Source organism: Molossus molossus, unplaced genomic scaffold (assembly GCF_014108415.1).
Source record: "Molossus molossus isolate mMolMol1 unplaced genomic scaffold, mMolMol1.p scaffold_m16_p_22, whole genome shotgun sequence".
In the NCBI taxonomy this organism is placed as follows: Eukaryota; Metazoa; Chordata; class Mammalia; order Chiroptera; family Molossidae; genus Molossus; species Molossus molossus.
This window is the reverse complement of record NW_023425358.1, coordinates 27627152-27645844: the sequence shown is the minus strand read 5'-3', so window position 1 is coordinate 27645844 and position 18693 is coordinate 27627152. Positions and strand designations below refer to the sequence as shown.

At 44.4% G+C, this 18693-nt stretch overlaps 1 protein-coding gene across 1 annotated transcript in view; it reads right to left on the bottom strand.

Moving 5' to 3' along the window:
* Positions 1 to 18693, bottom strand: part of CIT (citron rho-interacting serine/threonine kinase) — a 159263-nt gene that overhangs the window by 118214 nt on the left and 22356 nt on the right. Inside the window, exons 6-8 of the mRNA XM_036276369.1 lie at positions 9563 to 9705; positions 8551 to 8644; positions 663 to 866 (exon numbers count right to left, since the gene is read on the bottom strand). Coding sequence (XP_036132262.1) covers positions 663 to 866; positions 8551 to 8644; positions 9563 to 9705 — 441 coding nt within the window. The remainder of the gene's footprint in view (positions 1 to 662; positions 867 to 8550; positions 8645 to 9562; positions 9706 to 18693) is intronic.

The following is an 18693-nucleotide window of genomic DNA, read 5'->3' as shown; positions in this document are numbered from 1 at the left end:
TGTTATTTTGGACAAGTTACTTAACTATTCTGTGCTTGGTTTCCTCATCTGTTAAATGAAAACAGTAATATTCACCTCACAGGGTTGTTAGAGAATTGGTCAAGTTAATAAACTATATTTCATCCATTCCAAGACTCACATTTATTAACATGTCACAGCACTGAAATCAAAGTGCAGTTTACATTCAATCAAATATCATAGATTAATTGGCAGCAGGTTCTCCTTTTTAATGGTACACAAAATAATGATGTAGGCTTACAATTAATTACCGGCAGCAGGAAGTCGATCAACTACCATTAATAAAGTGTTTGGAACAGCTTTTGGCACAAAGTAAGTGCTATGTAAGTATCTGCTATTGTTATTAACCAGTACCGCTGACTTCCATTACAAATGCTCATTCCACAATTTTTATTTTTTTCTTTATTGATTTTAGAGAGAGAGGAAGGGAGAGGGAAAGGGAGAGAGAGAAAGAAACATCAATGAGAGAGAACATCAATTGGCCGCCTCCTGCATGCCCCCATTGGGGATCGGACCCACAACCTGGGCATGTGCCCTGACCAGGAGTCTAACCAGCAACCTCTGAGCCACACCGGCTGGGCCATTCCACAATTTTTAAATGACATTTCTCAATATTACTTCAAAATCGACTGATAGCTCTTTACCTGGAAATTCATGATGTTATTAAAGGTTCTGGCTGAGGTTCCCTCAGTGAACGGGGACCGTCCATAAACCATCTCATAAGCAATAACTCCCACTGACCACCAGTCACAGTCCAGGCTGTAGACACCTTTTCCATCCCCATTCATCACTGTCAACACTTCCGGGGCCATGTAATCTGGGGTCCCAATCGGGAGTTTGGCATTCACCTAGAAACCCATAAATAAAATAAAATGAACACAACAAGCTTTCAATTATCCTCAAATAGACTGCGAGCAGCCACATTTCAGACACAAGTTGATTTGCTACTGATTACTATTCTTCCAGGCACTTAAACCTTCTGTCAAGTGGTACACTGTCAGGAAACGCAAATAATTTACCTTTTTTTTTTTTAAGCACATAGTATAATCCAAAGGGAAAGGGCAAAGAGTGGATGGTATATACCCTTTGGTTACACAAGGAGAGGGGAGTATAGACCTGAAACGGAAGACATCTTTCCTCGTACACGTTACTGATATGACAACTTTCCTCACTTATGAAACAGCAAAATGGTAACAAATCCTAAAGATGAATCTGTAAAATCAATCTACCCATTACTGAAAAAAACTGATACCCCGCTGGCAACACAATAAGACAAACATGTTATATCTCAAGTTTAAATATCTGGAATCAACATTCTGACTTTGATCTATCCATGGGGCAAGATAGGAACATCTGCACCAGCGGTCAAATGTTAATGAGTTCATTTTCCTCACCCCCAACTTCTGTTCCCTGGTTCCCTCCCCACTGTCCAGAAACCAGGGCCCTAGAGTCCAATGGCATCCAAGCACCTGTCCTTGGCAAAGAAAGATTAGGACGATGTAGGGTGTCTTTTTATAAAGCCAAACAGAATCCATTTAAAGAACTGTCCTTTTTCCTGGGAATCTATCCTTCGGCCTGTTTTGGTGTTTAAATGTCCTGATTCTTGAAATGGTGCTCATGACAGAAATAGGTTTCCTCCCCACTACCCCCACCTTTTCTGAGGCAACCTAGTAAATTGGCAATGCTTTTGGTCTTCAAAATTGTTTTGAAGTTTTATTAAGCCATGAAATTTGAAGTCTAAGGATCACCTCTCTAACCTTCTTCCCCATAAACAAGACAGGGCCTGATGTCAGTCATACACCGTGTTGACCAGTTGCCCAATAACCCTACATCTAAAAAGGCTTCTCTCGCCCAGCTGGTGTGGCTCAGTGGTTGAGCACTGACCCATGTACCAAGAGGTCGCCATTTCAATTCCCAGTCAGGGCACATGCCCAATCCCCAATGGGGAGCATGCAGGAGGCAGCCAATCGATGTTCTCTCTTATCGATTTAGTGGTTTCTATCTCTCTCTCCCTCTCTAAAATCAATAAAGAAAAAATAAAAATAAAAATGCTTGTCTTACATCGACAGTTACATGGCACAAAAGAACCTTCTCCCCATTAATGGATGTTAAGTGCCCCTGGGTGAGCCGGGAGATTTTATGGGTAAGGCCACATGTCTTTAACACTGGGCTTTATATCAAGAAAGTAAATTTGCTTTGCTTTGCCTGGGAATTGAGAGGAAAGCGAACGTTCAGAGAGGACACTAGGACCCAAGCTCATGCAGCCTGTAACTTGAGTTTTGTCCATGCCTCTGCCAGAGACCCACTGTGACAGGAAATGGTCTCATTCTCCCCTAGTCCCTCTTTTTACCCCCTGCCTCCGGCCCACCATAGGCTTTTCCAAACTGTAAACCCAGAAAGCAGTGTGACACCAATGTCATCCACTGTTTGGGTGACAGGATTCCCACCGCAAGTGCCCATTTGGGAAATCTAGATGTTCACACCACCCAAGAAGCCCACAGGCCTGTGTTGATGGACAAAACGAAGAGCAAGGAGAAAATACATGGTCTAAGACAGGACACCCTAAGCTTGAGGAACTGAAAGTAGCTTATGTCAAGAGGACGCCTTAGCCCAGATGGCTGTCTTTTAATATGCGTGTAAACGTTAACGAGCTCAACACAAGATTAGGATTAAATGGCAGGGTTCTGGTGAAAACCCTCAATACTGACAATGAGAAATAAGTATCTTTCAACAATCAAAATTAGAGAAGAAACGCTGTAATACCTTGATTTAAGCAGGTATTGGTAACGCCACTGTACCGTTGATTAAATGCTTACCCTGTATGCCTAATTACCCTGCAGAACCATTAATACACAACCCTCCAATATGCATCATTTGCACGTGTTGGGTTTTATTTTATCATCACACTAGGTTGTTCAAGAATATTCAGTTCTCCCTCTTTGCAGCTCACACGGCTTGGTTACTTGTCTGCAACCATAGAGCTGAAAGGAACTTGACTAGGTTATGTTTATCAGCATGACCCAGCAAAGGGTATAAAATTACCAATGCCTCGCCCTGGCTGGTTTGGCTCAGCGGTTAGAGCATCGGCCCGTGGACCAATGAGACCCCAGTTCGATTCCGGTCAAGGGCATGGACCTTGGTTGCGGTTCCTCCCCGGCCCTGGTTGGGGTTGCGCGGAAGGCAACCAGTCGATGTGTCTCTCCCACATCGATGTTTCTCTCTGTCTGTCTCTCTCTCTCTCCCTCCCTCCCTCCTACTCTGTCTAAAGATAAATGGAAAAATATCCTCATGTGAGGATTAAAAAATAAAATAAAATAAAATTACCAATACCTCATTTTCAAACTCATGATTACACTTACCAAAGAGAGTCAGATCATCCTCCAACTAAGTCTTGCCCGTAACAGATATGTAATCATAGACATTTATGTCTCATTTTGTAAACTGTCTAAATTTTAAAGAAAAATACTCCCTAGTTTGCTTTCTTTTAAATTATTTTTAGCCCTGGCCAGTTTGGCTCAGCGGTTAGAGCGTCAGCCTGCGGTCCACAGAGACCCTGGTTCGGTTCCTGCTAAGGGCATGTACCTTGGCTGCAGTTGTCCCCGGCCCTGGTTGGGTCGTGTGGGTGGTGGCCACTCGATGTGTCCCTTTCACATTGATGTTTCTCTCTCTTCCTCTCTCTCCTTCCCACTCTATCTGAGTAAAAAATGGAAAAATGACCTCGGGTGAGGATAAAAAAATAAATAAATTAATTAATTAATTAAATTATTTTTAATTATAGATGTCACTCCTTTTTCCCTGATTGACACCCTCCTCCTGGCCCCCTGCTCCACCCCCCACTCCTCACCTTCACAGCACTGCTCTGTGTCCACTGGTTATGCATATAAGCATTTAAGTTCTTTGTTTTATCTCTTCCCAACACCCGACCCCCTTCTCTCTGAGGTTGGTCAGTCTGTTCCTTACTTCCATGTCTCTGGATCTATTTTGTTCATTATATTCCACAAATAAGCGAGATCATGTGATCCTTGTCTTGATCTGATTGGCTTATTTCACTTAACATAACACTTTCGAGGTCCCTCCTTGTCGTCTCAAAGGATGAGAGATCTTTCTTTCATACAGCTGCATAGTGTTCCACTGTGTGTGTGTACCACAGCTTTTTCATCCACTCATCTACTGATGGACACTTGGGCTGTTTCCAGATCTTAGCAACTGTAAATAGTGCTGCTATGAACATAGGGGTGCACATACTCTTTCTTTCTTTTTTTTTATCCTCACCCGAGGACATTTTTTCTATTTTTTGTTCAGATAGAGTGTGGGAGGGAGAGAGAGAGAGAGAAACATCGACGTGAAAGGGACACGTCGCGTGGTTGCCACCCACATGACCCAACCAGGGCCGGGGACAAACTGCAACCGAGGTTCGTGCCCCTAGCGGGAACCGAACCCAGGTCTCTCAGGACCGCAGGCCGACGCTCTAACCGCTGAGCCAAACCGGCCAGGGCCACATACTCTTTCTTATTGGTGTTTCAGGCTTCCTAGGATTTATTCCTAGAAGTGGAATCACTGGGTCAAGTGGCAGTTGCCTGGCTTGCTTTCTGTACATGTCCAACTACAGGAACTAATAGTAATTAACAAAGACTTTTAATGACCATTAATGACTACTAAGTTTCCATTAGCTGCTGACCTCCCAGCACGTGAAACCTGTTCAACATGTAACCTCACACAACCTGACAAGGATTCTGCAAGATGCTTTCACTCTCCTCCGGGGGCCATTCACTGCCAGCTAACCTGGGTGACATGTGAACGGGGAATCACGCCCTAGGAGTCCAGCCTGCCTGCAGCGCACCATCTGACAAGGCCCCCCGTATATGAACTTCAGTTCATTTTCACTTTATTGACAGGGAAGAAAATACACCAGTTCAGGAGGCGACGATAAGAAAATGGCGAGGAGGCAGAAGGGTCAGTCATATTTAGAGACAGAGGGTTAAAAAAAAAAAAAAGAGCCCTGTCCAGTTTGGCTCAGCGGTTGGAGCGTCGGCTGCAGACCAGAGAGACCCAGGTTTGGTTCCCGCTAAGGGCAGGCACCTCGGTTGCGGTTCACCCCGGTCCTGGTTGGGTCGATGTGTCTCTCTCACGTCAATGTTTCTCTCTCTCTCTTCCTCCCTCTCTTCCTCAATTTGAAGATAAATGCAAAAATGTCCTCAGGTAAGGATAAAGAAAAAAAAAAGAATTAATCTAACAGATTCTTTTACAAGCAGAAAGCAGACGAGAAGAAGGTGAGAAAACCACTGTCTTCCTCTTCCCCAGCCCCTTCCCAGCAAATGCTTAAACGGAAAACAGCTCCCGCCTATGTTTGCCCATCAGCTGCCCAGGGCGGAAACGTCCACCTCTGCAGAAGCGGGGGGCTAAGGGATTCGCACGAGGAATCTTTTCACTCCTGCATAAATCTCAAAGAGGGCTATCTCCTATGAGTTTCCAACTGCTAAATGGGGCTGAATTATCATCTTTATTTATAATCTTCTTACAGTTGTTCTCCTGAGAGCTGAATGAGACAGGTTAGAAATGTTAGCTGTTTGCCATTCTTTGAGAGTCTAACAAGGCAAAGTAGGTGACCTAAGTCACACAACATGTCCACGGCACATCTCAGCTCAACACCCAAATCTCCAGGCAGAACGGCCCACCCTTGTTTACTAACAAAAACGCCCCAAAGCAATATTCTGACTAAGAAGCCTGAAACAGAGACAACAGAAGATGGAAGGTGCAACAGATGTAAGATTCACAAATATCCAAAACACAAGGATAATATTTGGGAGTGGCAGGGAAAAAGATTAATTGATTTGGGGTGAGTAACATACAATAATTTCAGTCAATGTGGATTCGATTTTATATAGTATATTTTGAGTACAAAAAAAAAAATTTAGAACTTACTTTAGGCCTATAAAACATTCTATTTAAACTTTTTTTTTTGAGAGACACAAAAAGGAGAGAAAGAGGAGGAGGAAAGAAGGGAGGGAGGGGAGAGAGGGAGGGAGGAGGGGAGAGAGGGAGGGGAAGGGAGAGGGAGAGAGACACAGAGACAGAGACAGAGACAGAGACAGAGAGACAGAGAGAGAGAGACTGATTTGTTGTTCCAATTATTTATGCATTCATTGGCTGATTCATTCATTCTTGTATGTGCCCTGACTGGGGATCAAACCCTCAACCTTCACGTATCAGGACAGAGCTCTAACCAACTGAGCTACCCAGCCAGGGCCATAAAATATTCTATTTAAAGGAAACACATTTTTAACCTACCACCATTGATCAAAAATACCAAAATAAATGATAATTCTACATCCATACTTGATCTCGATTGCACTTTTTTTTTTAATCCTCACCTGAGGACGTTTTCGCATTTATCTTCAGATAGAGCGGGAGGGAGAGAGGAAGGAAGAGAGAAAGAGAAACATCAATGAGAGACACATTGAGTGGTTGCCACCCACATGACCCCAACCGGAGCCAGGGACAAACTGCAACCGAAGTACGTGCCCTTAGCGGGAACCGAATCGGGACTTCCTGGTCTGCAGGCCGATGCTCTAAGCACTGAGCCAAACCTGCCAGGGCTAGATTGCAGATTCTTAATCTTCTATGATCTATAACAAAAGGGACTTTGCACTTAAAACAATGTTAAAACTCCTTCTCAGCTTTTCACGTTCTCGGCCCCAAAAGCGGGAAGTTGTAGAGAAATGATTCTGTCTCCACGGGGAGAGAAGGTGCAATACTCTTCAGTGCACAGGACTGGGTACCACATCTCCTTGGCCAGCGTAGTCTGGGGTTAAGCTTGTGGAGCCGCAAATAAAAGAGAGTGCCTCCGGAAGGCTCCCGGCCTGGAGGGAAGGTTGCTACAACTAGAAGTGGAAAGGGCCGTTTGAAGCACTGAAAAGCAGAAATCGGAAGTGAACACGAGTCCTGCCGCTCCCCCAAGGGCTCTGAAGAGAGTGACTTCAGATGCAGAGATAAGGCCTTAGTCTTAAATCCCATTTCGTTTCCAAGGAGTGACTTGGGATCTTAGCCTAGCATTCCGACTAGGTTTTCTTATTGCAAACACATCATGCTTCTCAATCCACTGCAGTGATTCTCAACCAGGGGTGCTTTTGCCACCCAGGGGACATTTGGCAATGTCTGGAGATATGTTTGGTTGTCACAACTGGAGGGAAAGGTGCTACCGGCATCTACCTAGTAGACAGGGACCAGGCATGCAGCTAAATATCCTGTAATACACAAGATGCCCCACAATAAAGCACTATCCAGACCAAAATGTCAGTGGTGCTAGGTACCTATGCTTCAACTAGTATCAGACTATGTGCCTAGGGTTCAACTAATTTCCAGATGTGTGACTTTTTAAGGATACAAATGCAATGTATACATTTTAAAAATCCCAGGTGATAAAACTTTTGCTGTATTTAATTTTTTCCCCTGGGCTGTCGTCCACCATAAATTCTATATCTAAGTTGTCATGCCTGTTTCTAAATTGCACATAGTTTTTAAAATAAAATGCTTTGGTTCTATGATCTAATTCTTAATGTAATGGTCAAGGGGAATAAACTATAAAACATAATCTGAAATAATACCCACCTTTCCTCCAAGGAACTTGAGGGGAAAAAAAGGTTATTTTACATATTGCCTTTATATAAAAGACTTAACTCTCACGGCTGGGGGCATTCTGAAGAGTAGCTTCTCTAACCTCTTAATTTGTGCGTTTTTTACTCGAATCAGTATTCCAGAGAAAGAATAAAAGGCCAGACTCAGAAGGACTTGTGTAGGTCACTGAGTGGTTTGGTTGTGAAATTAGTCTTAAAATCTAAGTCGATTTTCTCTTGGACCTACCATTTTTTGCATAATTGACTTCCAAATTCACATTTTAATATGTATCAACTTTTGTAGAAGATTTTTTTAATAATTTTTTTTTTTTACTTTGTCATGTTTTTCCTAAAGTAGTCTCGCTTTTGATCTTAATAGCTACCCTCCTGCCTTACTACTGAGCACATATTTTAATTTTTACCATAGTTCCAGGACTTAGAATTGTCATTTTGAGCACTTGCTTCTTAATACCTAGGATATGTGGTTAAAATGCTGATTAATTTAAATTTTCTGCATAGAAAATACAGGATTTGAGATAATGAAGATTGCATGTCATCAAAATATTCTAAGCTTAAAAAAAACAACAATGTAACAGAAGACAGGCAAGGAAAATGAAGGAAAAAAAAATAAAATAAGCATTTTCCTTTCTTTTTGAACAAACTATAAGAATGTTCCTAAAAATGTCTTGTAGGGTATGAACAGATATTATCCATAAAAGGGTACCAAGGTCAAGTAAGTCTGGGAAACAGCTGTGTCCCCATCCACACTCTCATCCCCCAAGAGAAGTCATGTCATACCCTGGCAGACAAAGGCTCCCAAGTGTCACTCAGCTTTATCCCAGTATTTCCCAAACTTACGAGGATCACAGAATGCTTTTCAGTACAACCTATATTAAGCTATCTTATTGCATTTTGTTACCATCTTATTTGAGTTCATTTTAGCAGCTGATCCGAAATCTACTAGCTTGATGTGTCCCGTCCGATCGATGAGAATATTTTCAGGCTTGAGGTCTCTGTAAGAAAATCAGGCCACAAATTAATGTGTCTTCTCCATGCCAATCAGCAAGCAACTGCTCATCTAGGACACTGATTCAGCCAAGAATCTTACTGTCCGTGTTCTGCTATATAGACCTCCCAATTGATGGATATAAATAATAAGCACACATTTTGCAAAACAAATTCAAGAGGAGGAGGAGGAGGAGGAAGAGGATTACTGTGATTACTGGTCTCACCATCATTCCATTCCCACAACATTCTCAGATGTATATAAAACATCAGATGGCACAGCCAGTGTGGCTAAGTGAATTGAGCATCATCACATGAACTGAGAGGTCCCAGTTCAATTCCTGGACAGGCCACATGCCCAGATTGTGGGCTCGATCTCCAATAAGGGGCGTGCTGGAGGCAGCCAATAAATACTTCTCTCACACATGGATGTTTCTATCTCTCTCTCTAAAAAATCAATGAAAACATTTTTTAAAAATCAGATGAATGAGGATGCACAGAAACGCTATTAGAATTAGGATTTTTATGGAACACCTTTGTAAATTACTAACAGGTAAGGTCAAAAGTATTCCTCCATGGTCTGCTCCTACTTTGTATTTCAGCTCCTTCTGAAAGTCAAATTCCGTGTTTCTACCATGTAATCAAAAGAACCCATCTGAAAGCTCCTGGTCTTATTAACCACGTTTACAGATCTTACCAGCAAACTTAAGGACATTACAATTCTAGATCTACTTCACTGCTGAATGGGTAAGCTGAAATGCCTGCCATTTTGGAAAATTTCCTTTCAGCCAGTTATAGTGAAGACTGGCTCAAAATGGGATGGAAGGTTATTTTGATGCTGAAATCATTTACCCAGTTATTCTATTATTGGAACTGTTAGGTGATACAGATAAATTCTCAGTATTCTACCAGAGAGTCTCACTCACCGATGTACATATCCCATCTGATGAACACTGTGAACAGCCAAAATCAGTTCAGCTAGGTAAAACTGAATCATGTTTTCATCTAATTGGTCTTCATATCTATTCAAAAGTGACAGTAAGTCCCCTCCAGGCTGATATTCCATGACCTGTACAGAATGCCAAAGTTATTACTTCTTTATACATCCCCCCAACAAAAGGAAATGTCTCAATTAGATCCTCAAATCCTGCCTGACATGTTATAATTACAATGTCTCCACAAAGGAAGGAAGATGTGTGAGGCACAGAGTAAGTCACGGGGAATGAGGTCCCTGCCCTAAGGAAATTACATCCGTTCCCCAAGAGAATCAATAAAATGAAAGACTAGTACCAGACACCATGCGAGCTTGAAAATTTGAATTAAATCCACCCACTCGCCCACCCACCCACACTGACACCCCAGACACTCCCTAGGATGAGGTGCACAGCCGAGACGAAGATTCCTGGGGGCAACAAACCCTCAGGTACCCTTTCTGCACCCCCCTCAGCACCCAGCGAACACAGGAGGCGTGCAATAAAAGTGATACCATCTTTGCTTTTAGCAGTCAGTGTGGAAGGCAATCTGACTCTCTATTAAATATTTAAATGGGAGCATAGAGTGTTTGGCCTCGTAATTCCACTTCTGACAATTTATTTTACAGGAACTTGTAATAGTTTGTAGATAGACAGATAGATTCACTGCAGAACTATTTGTAACACAGAAGAAAAAAACCTGGAAATCGCCCAAACATCCATCAGTAAGGGACATGATATATCTAAACAATGGGATACAAAGCAGATATTAAAAATGAACGGACTCGCTCTATTCATAATACCATGGAAAGCAGTCCACAATATAAAGTGGCATCCTATGCAGGATAAAGTACAACCCCTTATTGTGATTTTTTTTAAACAAATGATTACATTTGTTGATATACACATAAGGCGGGGAAAATGTCTAGAAGAAAAAAATAAAGTAAAAAGTTTGATTAGCAAAAATTTCTTCCACACCAAGGAACCCTCGCAGTACGGAGCCCGACACCAACCAGGTCCTCCACACCATTCACGTCCTTGCATTCTGGGATGTGAATTCTCTCCACCCTCCTCCAAAGTCCTGCTTGCATTTAGTCCCGAATTAGAAGAGAGCTCCAATCAAGACAAACAAGGAGCGGCTGCCCATATCCCGAGGCCCCAGGCTAGTCCAGTCAAGACTCTCTCTGCCTGGCCCCAAGCCAACCCGAGACCCCCCCGGAGACATCAGCAATTTGCATGTCCTCCTGGAGGGCTCCACGTCACCTGAGTCTCCCCCATTCACATGGCACCGTACACACAGCAGACACCCAATAAAATACTGGAAAATTTGAAGACTGAGGTTCCATTTGTACTGCCAATGCTGAAAAAAACTGCTTTATGAACTAACAAGAACAGCAACTTAGAAGGGAAGGCAGCTAAAATGTGAACTTTTCTCTCCCCAGATTCACAGGAGACACGAGCTACTTGTCCCTGTACTGGAGGAACCTGCAGAAACCACGTAGCTGCCTGCAGCCCACCCACTCATCCCAGCCTGCTTCTCCATGGGCCCTGGGGATGTGGGTGGATGCTACTTTTTATGTCTGTTTTAAATATATATATACATTGCCAACAAAAGGTCTTAAATATCACCCCAAAATTCACACATAATAATAACAGAAGTACGCACACTTTTAGAACGGAAATGTCTTAAAATAAGAACAATGCATATTTATGATGACACGTGGCAGTTATAAATTTCCTAATCTGACTCTATTAAAGATGTGAAAAACAGAACAGCTTTTAAGTTTAAGGATGAGCAAGTCAAATACGTAGCAGCCACTGGCAACTTCTAAGCACTCACAAACTGACCACTGTTTAGTACTTAGAAGCTCCTCCTGAAGAATCTATTTGTAATAACCAGTAAAAAACAGTTCAGAAAATTAGAACCATCTCTTAGAAAGCCAAAGACATATGCATGCTGTTCAAAAAAATAAAATGTCCTGAGCTGGAAATCCCCGCCCAAACTAGATTAGTCTTTTCTATGAGTCAAACGACGTTTTATTTCTTCAAAACCAGGGTTGATTGAGAAGACAAGCAACAAAAATTACAACAGCTGCTAGGCAGCCTGCTCCAGAACGCGAGGCCAAAAAAGACACACGAAATGACAAACCACTAAAGAGACTGGGGCCTTATCAAAGGAACTCATCAAACTTGACCCACCAACATGATTCCAGATTACCATACAGAAAATTACAACTGTGCATCATTAGGAGAACTTGGCTTGGATGTTTACTGAGTAAATTTGGCTACCCCCAAGATGTTCCCTGTATCCTAAAACTATCCTACTGAGGTAGTTGTTCATCCTGGTGTGAACAAAGCCCACGTGAAAGACAGCTTGTGTGCGGCCAACCCAAGCTTAATCACTCATCTTGCTGTTGAGCTTAGAGATACAATAAAGAACCAGGACTTGGGCACGTTCAGAAAACACGTTTGGACTTTTAAAAATGGTACCAAATTTCCCGGCAAGTGTGGCTCAGTGGTTGAGAGTCTGTCATGCACCGAGAGGTCGCCAGTTTGATTCCCAGTCAGGGCACATGCCCAGGTTGTGGGCCCAATTCCCAGTGGGGAGCAGGCAGGAGGCAGCCAATTGATGTTCTCTCTCATTGATGTTTCTATCTCTCTCTCTCCCTCTCCCTTCCTCTCTCTCTAAAATCAATAAAGAAAAAAAAATGTGGATTCCAGGGACCAACTCAGACTCCGTGGGTCAAGCTCCATGGGTGGGGTCCAGTAATCCGCATTTTTCGGGAGCTATGGGGGTGACAGCCAGCCCAGCACTGCACTGCGACCCACTGCTCCTGAGGTTGTGGGGCCAGCGTGGCTCCCTGCTCCAACCAACTGAAGTCTCTGCAGCCCAGGTGCCCTGGTCTGAAACCTGGCCTCAACACAGCCATCACCTCTGTTGTGTCCATTTCTTCCAGTGCCTACCTGGAGCCTCTCTGCACAAGACAAGATCACTGACAACGGCTGGACAGTAACCAGTCTGTCAGCACTGAAGCAACAATCCCATCTCTGTAAGGACGGGAGCTGTCCCAGCACACTGAGCAGCTGTAGGTCGCCCAGATGGTGGTCGCCAAGGCATGCTGGTCACTGGCCAGGCAAGCGGGAGGAGTAAAGAGCCCTGCAGGGGAGCAGCCCAGTGTGACAACCCTGCGGGTGGCAGAGGAAGCACGGCAGCCGACAGGTGAGCCTGGCTTGGGGCTATAACGGACTTGCTCTTTGGTCACTTTATTTTTTTAAATCATCACCTGAAGATATTTTTCCATTTATCTTCAAATAGTGTGAGGGAGAGAACAGAGAGAAACATCGATGCGAGAGACACACATGATCGGTTGCCTCCCGCATGACCCAACCAGGGCCTGGGACCGAACTGCAACCGAGGTACGTGCCCCTGACCAGAATCAAACCCACGACTCTTTGGTCCATGGGCAGATGCTCCAAGTGCTGAGCCAAACCAGCCAGGACTCGACTTGCTCTTTTAAAGCAAAGACTTTCAGCCCGGCCGGTGTGGCTCAGTGGCTTGAGTGTCGTCCCAAGGACTGAGAGGTCCCGGTTCAATTCCCAGTCAGGGCACATGCCCAGGTTGTGGCCTCGATTCCCAGTGCGGGGTGTGCAGGAGGCAGCCTCACATCAATGCTTCTATCTCCTCTCCCTTCCTCTCTCTAAAAAATTAATAATAAAATAAAAATATTTATTAAAGCAAAGACATTCAGGCCAAGAGAGACAGAGCCTTCTGATGGCAGCAGCTGCAGATGCTAATTAAAAGGCGAGTCTTACATGCTTCTCTGTTGGTGTTTGCATCTATCCCCCCAAGTACTGGGATGGCAATTCCCACCAGCTGTGTTGCATTTGAAACCAAGGGCAAATGTGTGTGTGTGTGTGTGTGTGTGTGTGTGTGCATGCGTGTGCGTGCGATCGCTCACTTATGCATATACCTGCACACGTGTACGCACACGTATACATGTGGGGGGGGGTGTGAATACGTAACAGTTCTTTAGTACTCTAGTCCAGTGTGCCTAGAGTGTCATTAGAGGCACGCTGTGCTGGCCATCACTTACAAATATTGTCCTTGAAATGCTTGCACTACAATCAGCAAGACTGCAAGTGCCATGAAAATGTAACGATGCTGCTGGCATCACTATCTGCTCTGCCCGCTGTTCCTATCTCTGGCATGGGGGAGGAAGGAAGGGATCTTCTCCAGTGGTTCTCAACCTTCCTAATGCCGCGACCCTTTAATACAGTTCCTCGTGTTGTGGTGACCCCCAACCATAAAATTATTTTCATCGCTACTTCCTAACTGTAATTTTGCTACTATTATGTCTTAGGCGACCCCTGTGAAAGGGTCGTTTGACCCCCAAAGGGATTGCGACCCACAGGTTGAGAACCGCTGTGAGTCTAAGCAGAAAGGGCCCCGGCAGAGACCCTCAATTATTCTTCTTGAAAGGCAAGATGACCAAGAGAAAAAGAGAGGAGGCCCTTTATTTCAGAAAGTATGAATTCCAGCCTGATTCGTCCATGAATTCAAAAAATCCTCACTGAGCACTGAATCAGACCAGAAACAGACAGCACACTCACACTAGGTGGTTGAGGACCTGAGTCAATGAAGGGGCTATTACAAAGGCGTGGAGAGGGTTACTGGAAATAAACACGGGATGGTGAAGCACCCCGTGGCCAGTTAACAGCAGGGGAGCGAGTAGGTACCAGGCCTCGGCCTGAAAGAGCCAGAAAAGGAACTCAGATGTGAACACTGTTACTGCAGGAGTGAAGGAGGACTCCGGAACCAGAAACAAACTACAGCTGTAACAACAGCCATAGGACCATGGTTCTCAAAGTGGGGTCCGGCAGCAGGAGCCTCACCTGGGAGCCGGTTACAATGCAGATTCTTGGGCCCCACCCCAGACCTACGGAATCAGACACTGATGGCGGTGCCAGGCAAACTGGGACAACATAACAGTGGCACCTAAGATGGCAAAACTCTAAATGCACTCACTTGAAATATGCCTCAAAGACCAGGACACAAAGCAACTATTTGAAAGGCACACGCTACTCAAAGAACCTCCCCCCCCCCCTTGAGAATAACACACTCAGCAACCGAACTGGGGTCCATAAGAGGTATTAATCTCATTCCACCAGTGAGAAAACGGAAGCCGAAAAGGCCAGTGGCTCCGGAGAGACCAGATAAGGAGCGGTAATGAAACACGAGCCTGTGAGCCTGCCGGGCAGCCGTCCTCCGAACCCCAGCTCCTGAAGCAGCAGCAGTGAGCGCCCTGGAGAGTTTTGAGACGAGCCTGAAAACTGGATCATCCTACCCATGAGATCAAAACAGCACATGTCTCGCTGTCAAAACTATCACAAGCTGCCACATTTCGCTAAAATAAACAATGAAGTTGTGTTCGCTGACTCTCTCCCGACTCCCAACAGCAGCACAGGATGGTGTTCATACAGGTCACAGGGTCGCTGCCTGGAGAGCCCACTTGTAATTTGCTCCTACACAGAAAGAAAAGACTGTCCATGAAAGTGCGTGGTTGTGCACCGAAAGCGAGACGGGAAACATAAAGAATTCCAGCCCTGGCCGATTTGGCTCAGCCGTTAGAGCGTCGGCCTGCAGTCCAGAGAGACCCGGGTTCGGTTCCCGCTGAAGGCGTGTACCTTGGTTGCAGTTTGTCCCCAGCCCTGGTTGGTCGTGTGGGTGGCGGCCACTCGATGTGTCCCTTTCACATCGATGTTTCTCTCTCTCTCTCTTCCTCTCTCTACCTCCCACTCTATCTGAACAAAAAATGGAAAAAAATATCCTCGAGTGAGGATAAAAAAAAGAACTAATTCCAGCCCAGCCGGTGTGGCTCAGTGGTTGAGCACTGACCCATGCACCAAGAGGTTGCTGGTCTGATTCCCAGTCAGGGCACAGGCCCTGGTTTCAGGGCCAAATCCCCAATGGGGGGCGTGCAGGAGGCAGACAACTGATGTTCTCTCTCATCAATGTTTCTATCTCGCTCTCCCTCTCCATCCTCTCTCTAACAAAAAAATCAATAAAGAAAAAATTTTAAAAAAAAAAAACTCATTCCAAGCCGGACATGAGAACCAGGACCAGGGTCGTGTTAGAAGTGGTTTTGGATGCGGCTATGTAACGAATAACCATGTGGGAGGTGGATGGAGGAAGCCTGGCTTCAAGCCAAGTGTTTTCATCTCTGCAGCAGATTATATAACTTGTCCCCCAAATCCATCCTTCCCTTCTTCCAGTGTAGTAAGAACTTTAGCTGGATATAGGCCATGCAGCTGGACAGCACAGATGTGTGGTCATGTGACAAAGCTCTGGTCAGCAAAATGTGAGAGGAAATGATGTGTACCAATTCCATATCTTTCTATGTAAAACAAAGGTGCTTGCTCTACCTCTCTGCTTTTTTCTCCTGCCAGCCAGGGGAAACAAAGGCACGAAAGGGCCCAAGTTCAAGCACGTCAAAGAATACAGCATTCTAGTCCGACCCATGTAGCTCAGTGGTTGAGCGTCGACCCATGCACCAAGAGGTCACCGGTTCAACTCCCGGACAGGACACATGCCCAAGTTGTGGGCCCAATCCCCATTGGGGTGCATGCAGGAGGCGGCCAATCGATGTTTTCTCTCTCTCTCTCCCCCCCCCTCTCCCTTCCTCTCTCTCTAAAATCAATAAAGGGGAAAAAAATAAAAATAAATAAAAATACAGTATTCTAAGGGACAGGAGATGCCACAAGAGGGAAGGAAACTGGGTCCCTGAAATATCACCTTTAACAGCTGCTCCACCTGCATGGACTGTAGTTCGGGGCCTTTTTGTTACAGTACCTTCGCCTATCCCTTAACTAATACATCCCATGTGCACCTGGGGGGAAAATATTGGGAATGAACAGAAGGAAGCTGACATAAGGCCACAGCAGGGACAGAAGATTCACAGGTTAGTTACAGGCTCAGAGCTAAGGCAGCCTAAAGACCCACAGTATGCAAAATGTCAATACAAAGCCAGCAAGCTTTAAGAATTTCACAAAGCCCTGGCCGGTTTGGCTCAGCGGTTAGAGCGTGGGCCCGCGGACCAAAGAGTCTCGAGTTCAATTCCGGTCAAGGGCACGTACCTCGGACCTGGTCAGGGTCATGCAGGAGACAACCAATCAATGTGTCTCTCTCATATTGATGTTTCTTCTCTCTCTCTCTCTCTTTCTCCCCCTCCCTCTCACTCTAACTGAATATAAATGGAAAAATATCCTGGGGTGAGGATTAAAAAAAAAAAAAGAGAGAGAATTTTACAAAGAATTTAGATACAACAATATTACAAGTGGTACAAAACCATGTTTCCTTTGTAAAGATCAGCTCCTTTGTGGAAAGACACTGGTGAAGGCATCTGCTCTACAGAACTGAACATATTTCATCACGAACCAGATTAAAAAAGCACTGTTTCCATGGGCCACCTGCCAGAATGCGGGACTAGCCTTGTTACATAGAACCAGATGTTGCAACGAACTTGCTACAATTTTCTATATACCAGAAAGTGGGAAGCCACATTCATTAGTATATAACTACAAATGGGAAAATGTTAACCATCAAAATTCCAAAGGATGACCCGAGTTCAATTTCCTTGCGTTGCACTCCAAATTTTGAAAATCCCACTGCGTCTATCTCAAATTACATACTTTCGAGTAACAAAACTCACACTGCTAACATATGATTTCCATAACACAGTAAATAAATTTGCATGTAAATGTAAGTTCTGTGAAATCAATCGTGTATTCATCCAATAAATATTTTTTAAGCATTTACTTGAGGAAACTCTACTGGAAGCAAGGGAGACAGAGTGTGCAGCCCAGGCATGTGCCCTGACCGGGAATCAAACCAGTGACTTGATGCATGAGACAACCCTCAATCAATTGAGCCACACCGGCCAGGCTACAGGAAGAGTTTCTAAAAGAAGTACCATCTGGTACAAGCCCAGAAGTTGAAATCAGAGTAAGCCAGAGAAACAAGGAAAGAAGGGACAAGCATGAAGAAAGGTCAGAGACAAGTTCAAAGAACCAAAGGAAGTTCGGGATGAATGTCAAGTGAAAGGAAAGAAATAGTAAGCAACAGGGCTGAAGACATATGCAAACAAGGCCACGTAAGCCATGTGGAAGGGTCTGGACTCCATCCAGCGGGCAGCAGGGAGTCTTGAAGGGTTTAACAGCAGGATGACTTGGCTGCACTGTGTAGAAGGCCTGGGGGAAGGGCGAGACAGATGGCAGGGGAACACTGAGGAGGTTATTGCAGTCATTCAGGCAAAAGATGGCAGCCTAAACTCACACAGTATTAGCCGGGCTGGGGAGCAGAGACAGCTTTGAGGAATATATCGGAGGTGGAATCCTATCGTTTTTTTTGTTTGTTGTTGTTATTCATTAATATAAAATGAATCTTCAATTAAACTGCATATGCATTACCAATGAATGTTCAACTGCCAGGGGAGCTTACCCTGATTTGCATGTTTCCCCAAACTTCAAAGGTTTGATGATCTATAAGTAGGCAATGGGTGCAATAGAATTTCAGTGCTGTATGATGCCAAAATAGATCTACAGTCCCCTGATCTTGCGGCAGAATGCATTTCCAGATTTCAGAAATGTTCCGATTTCATAAAGGTAAAATGGTGCATATACTTTATATTATGTAACACCCTAGTGTAGGGCCTGGGATAGCACCATGTGATAAAATACATTCATAATTTTGCAGCAAAATGGATGAATAGTCGCACTAAAGGGAATAAATAAGAGAGTTCGGGTCAGGATTTGCTAGAGTTCAAGTCAGGCTTTGCTGCCAAGTGAGTAAGAAAGAAACCTGAGGTTATTCAGAGCACTGGGTATTTCAGAATTGCAGATAAGGGATGGAAGGTCTGTAACCACATCTGAATTCCTATGCTAAGTTTGGATTTTTATATGAAAACTGTACGATTAGCAAGCATTTTACTCCAAAGTACCAAAATGGTTGAGAAGACAATGCCGGCAGGAGATAATTACAAGATCCCATCAGTGATACCCAACTGAGCTACTAAAGAAGAGTGGGAAAA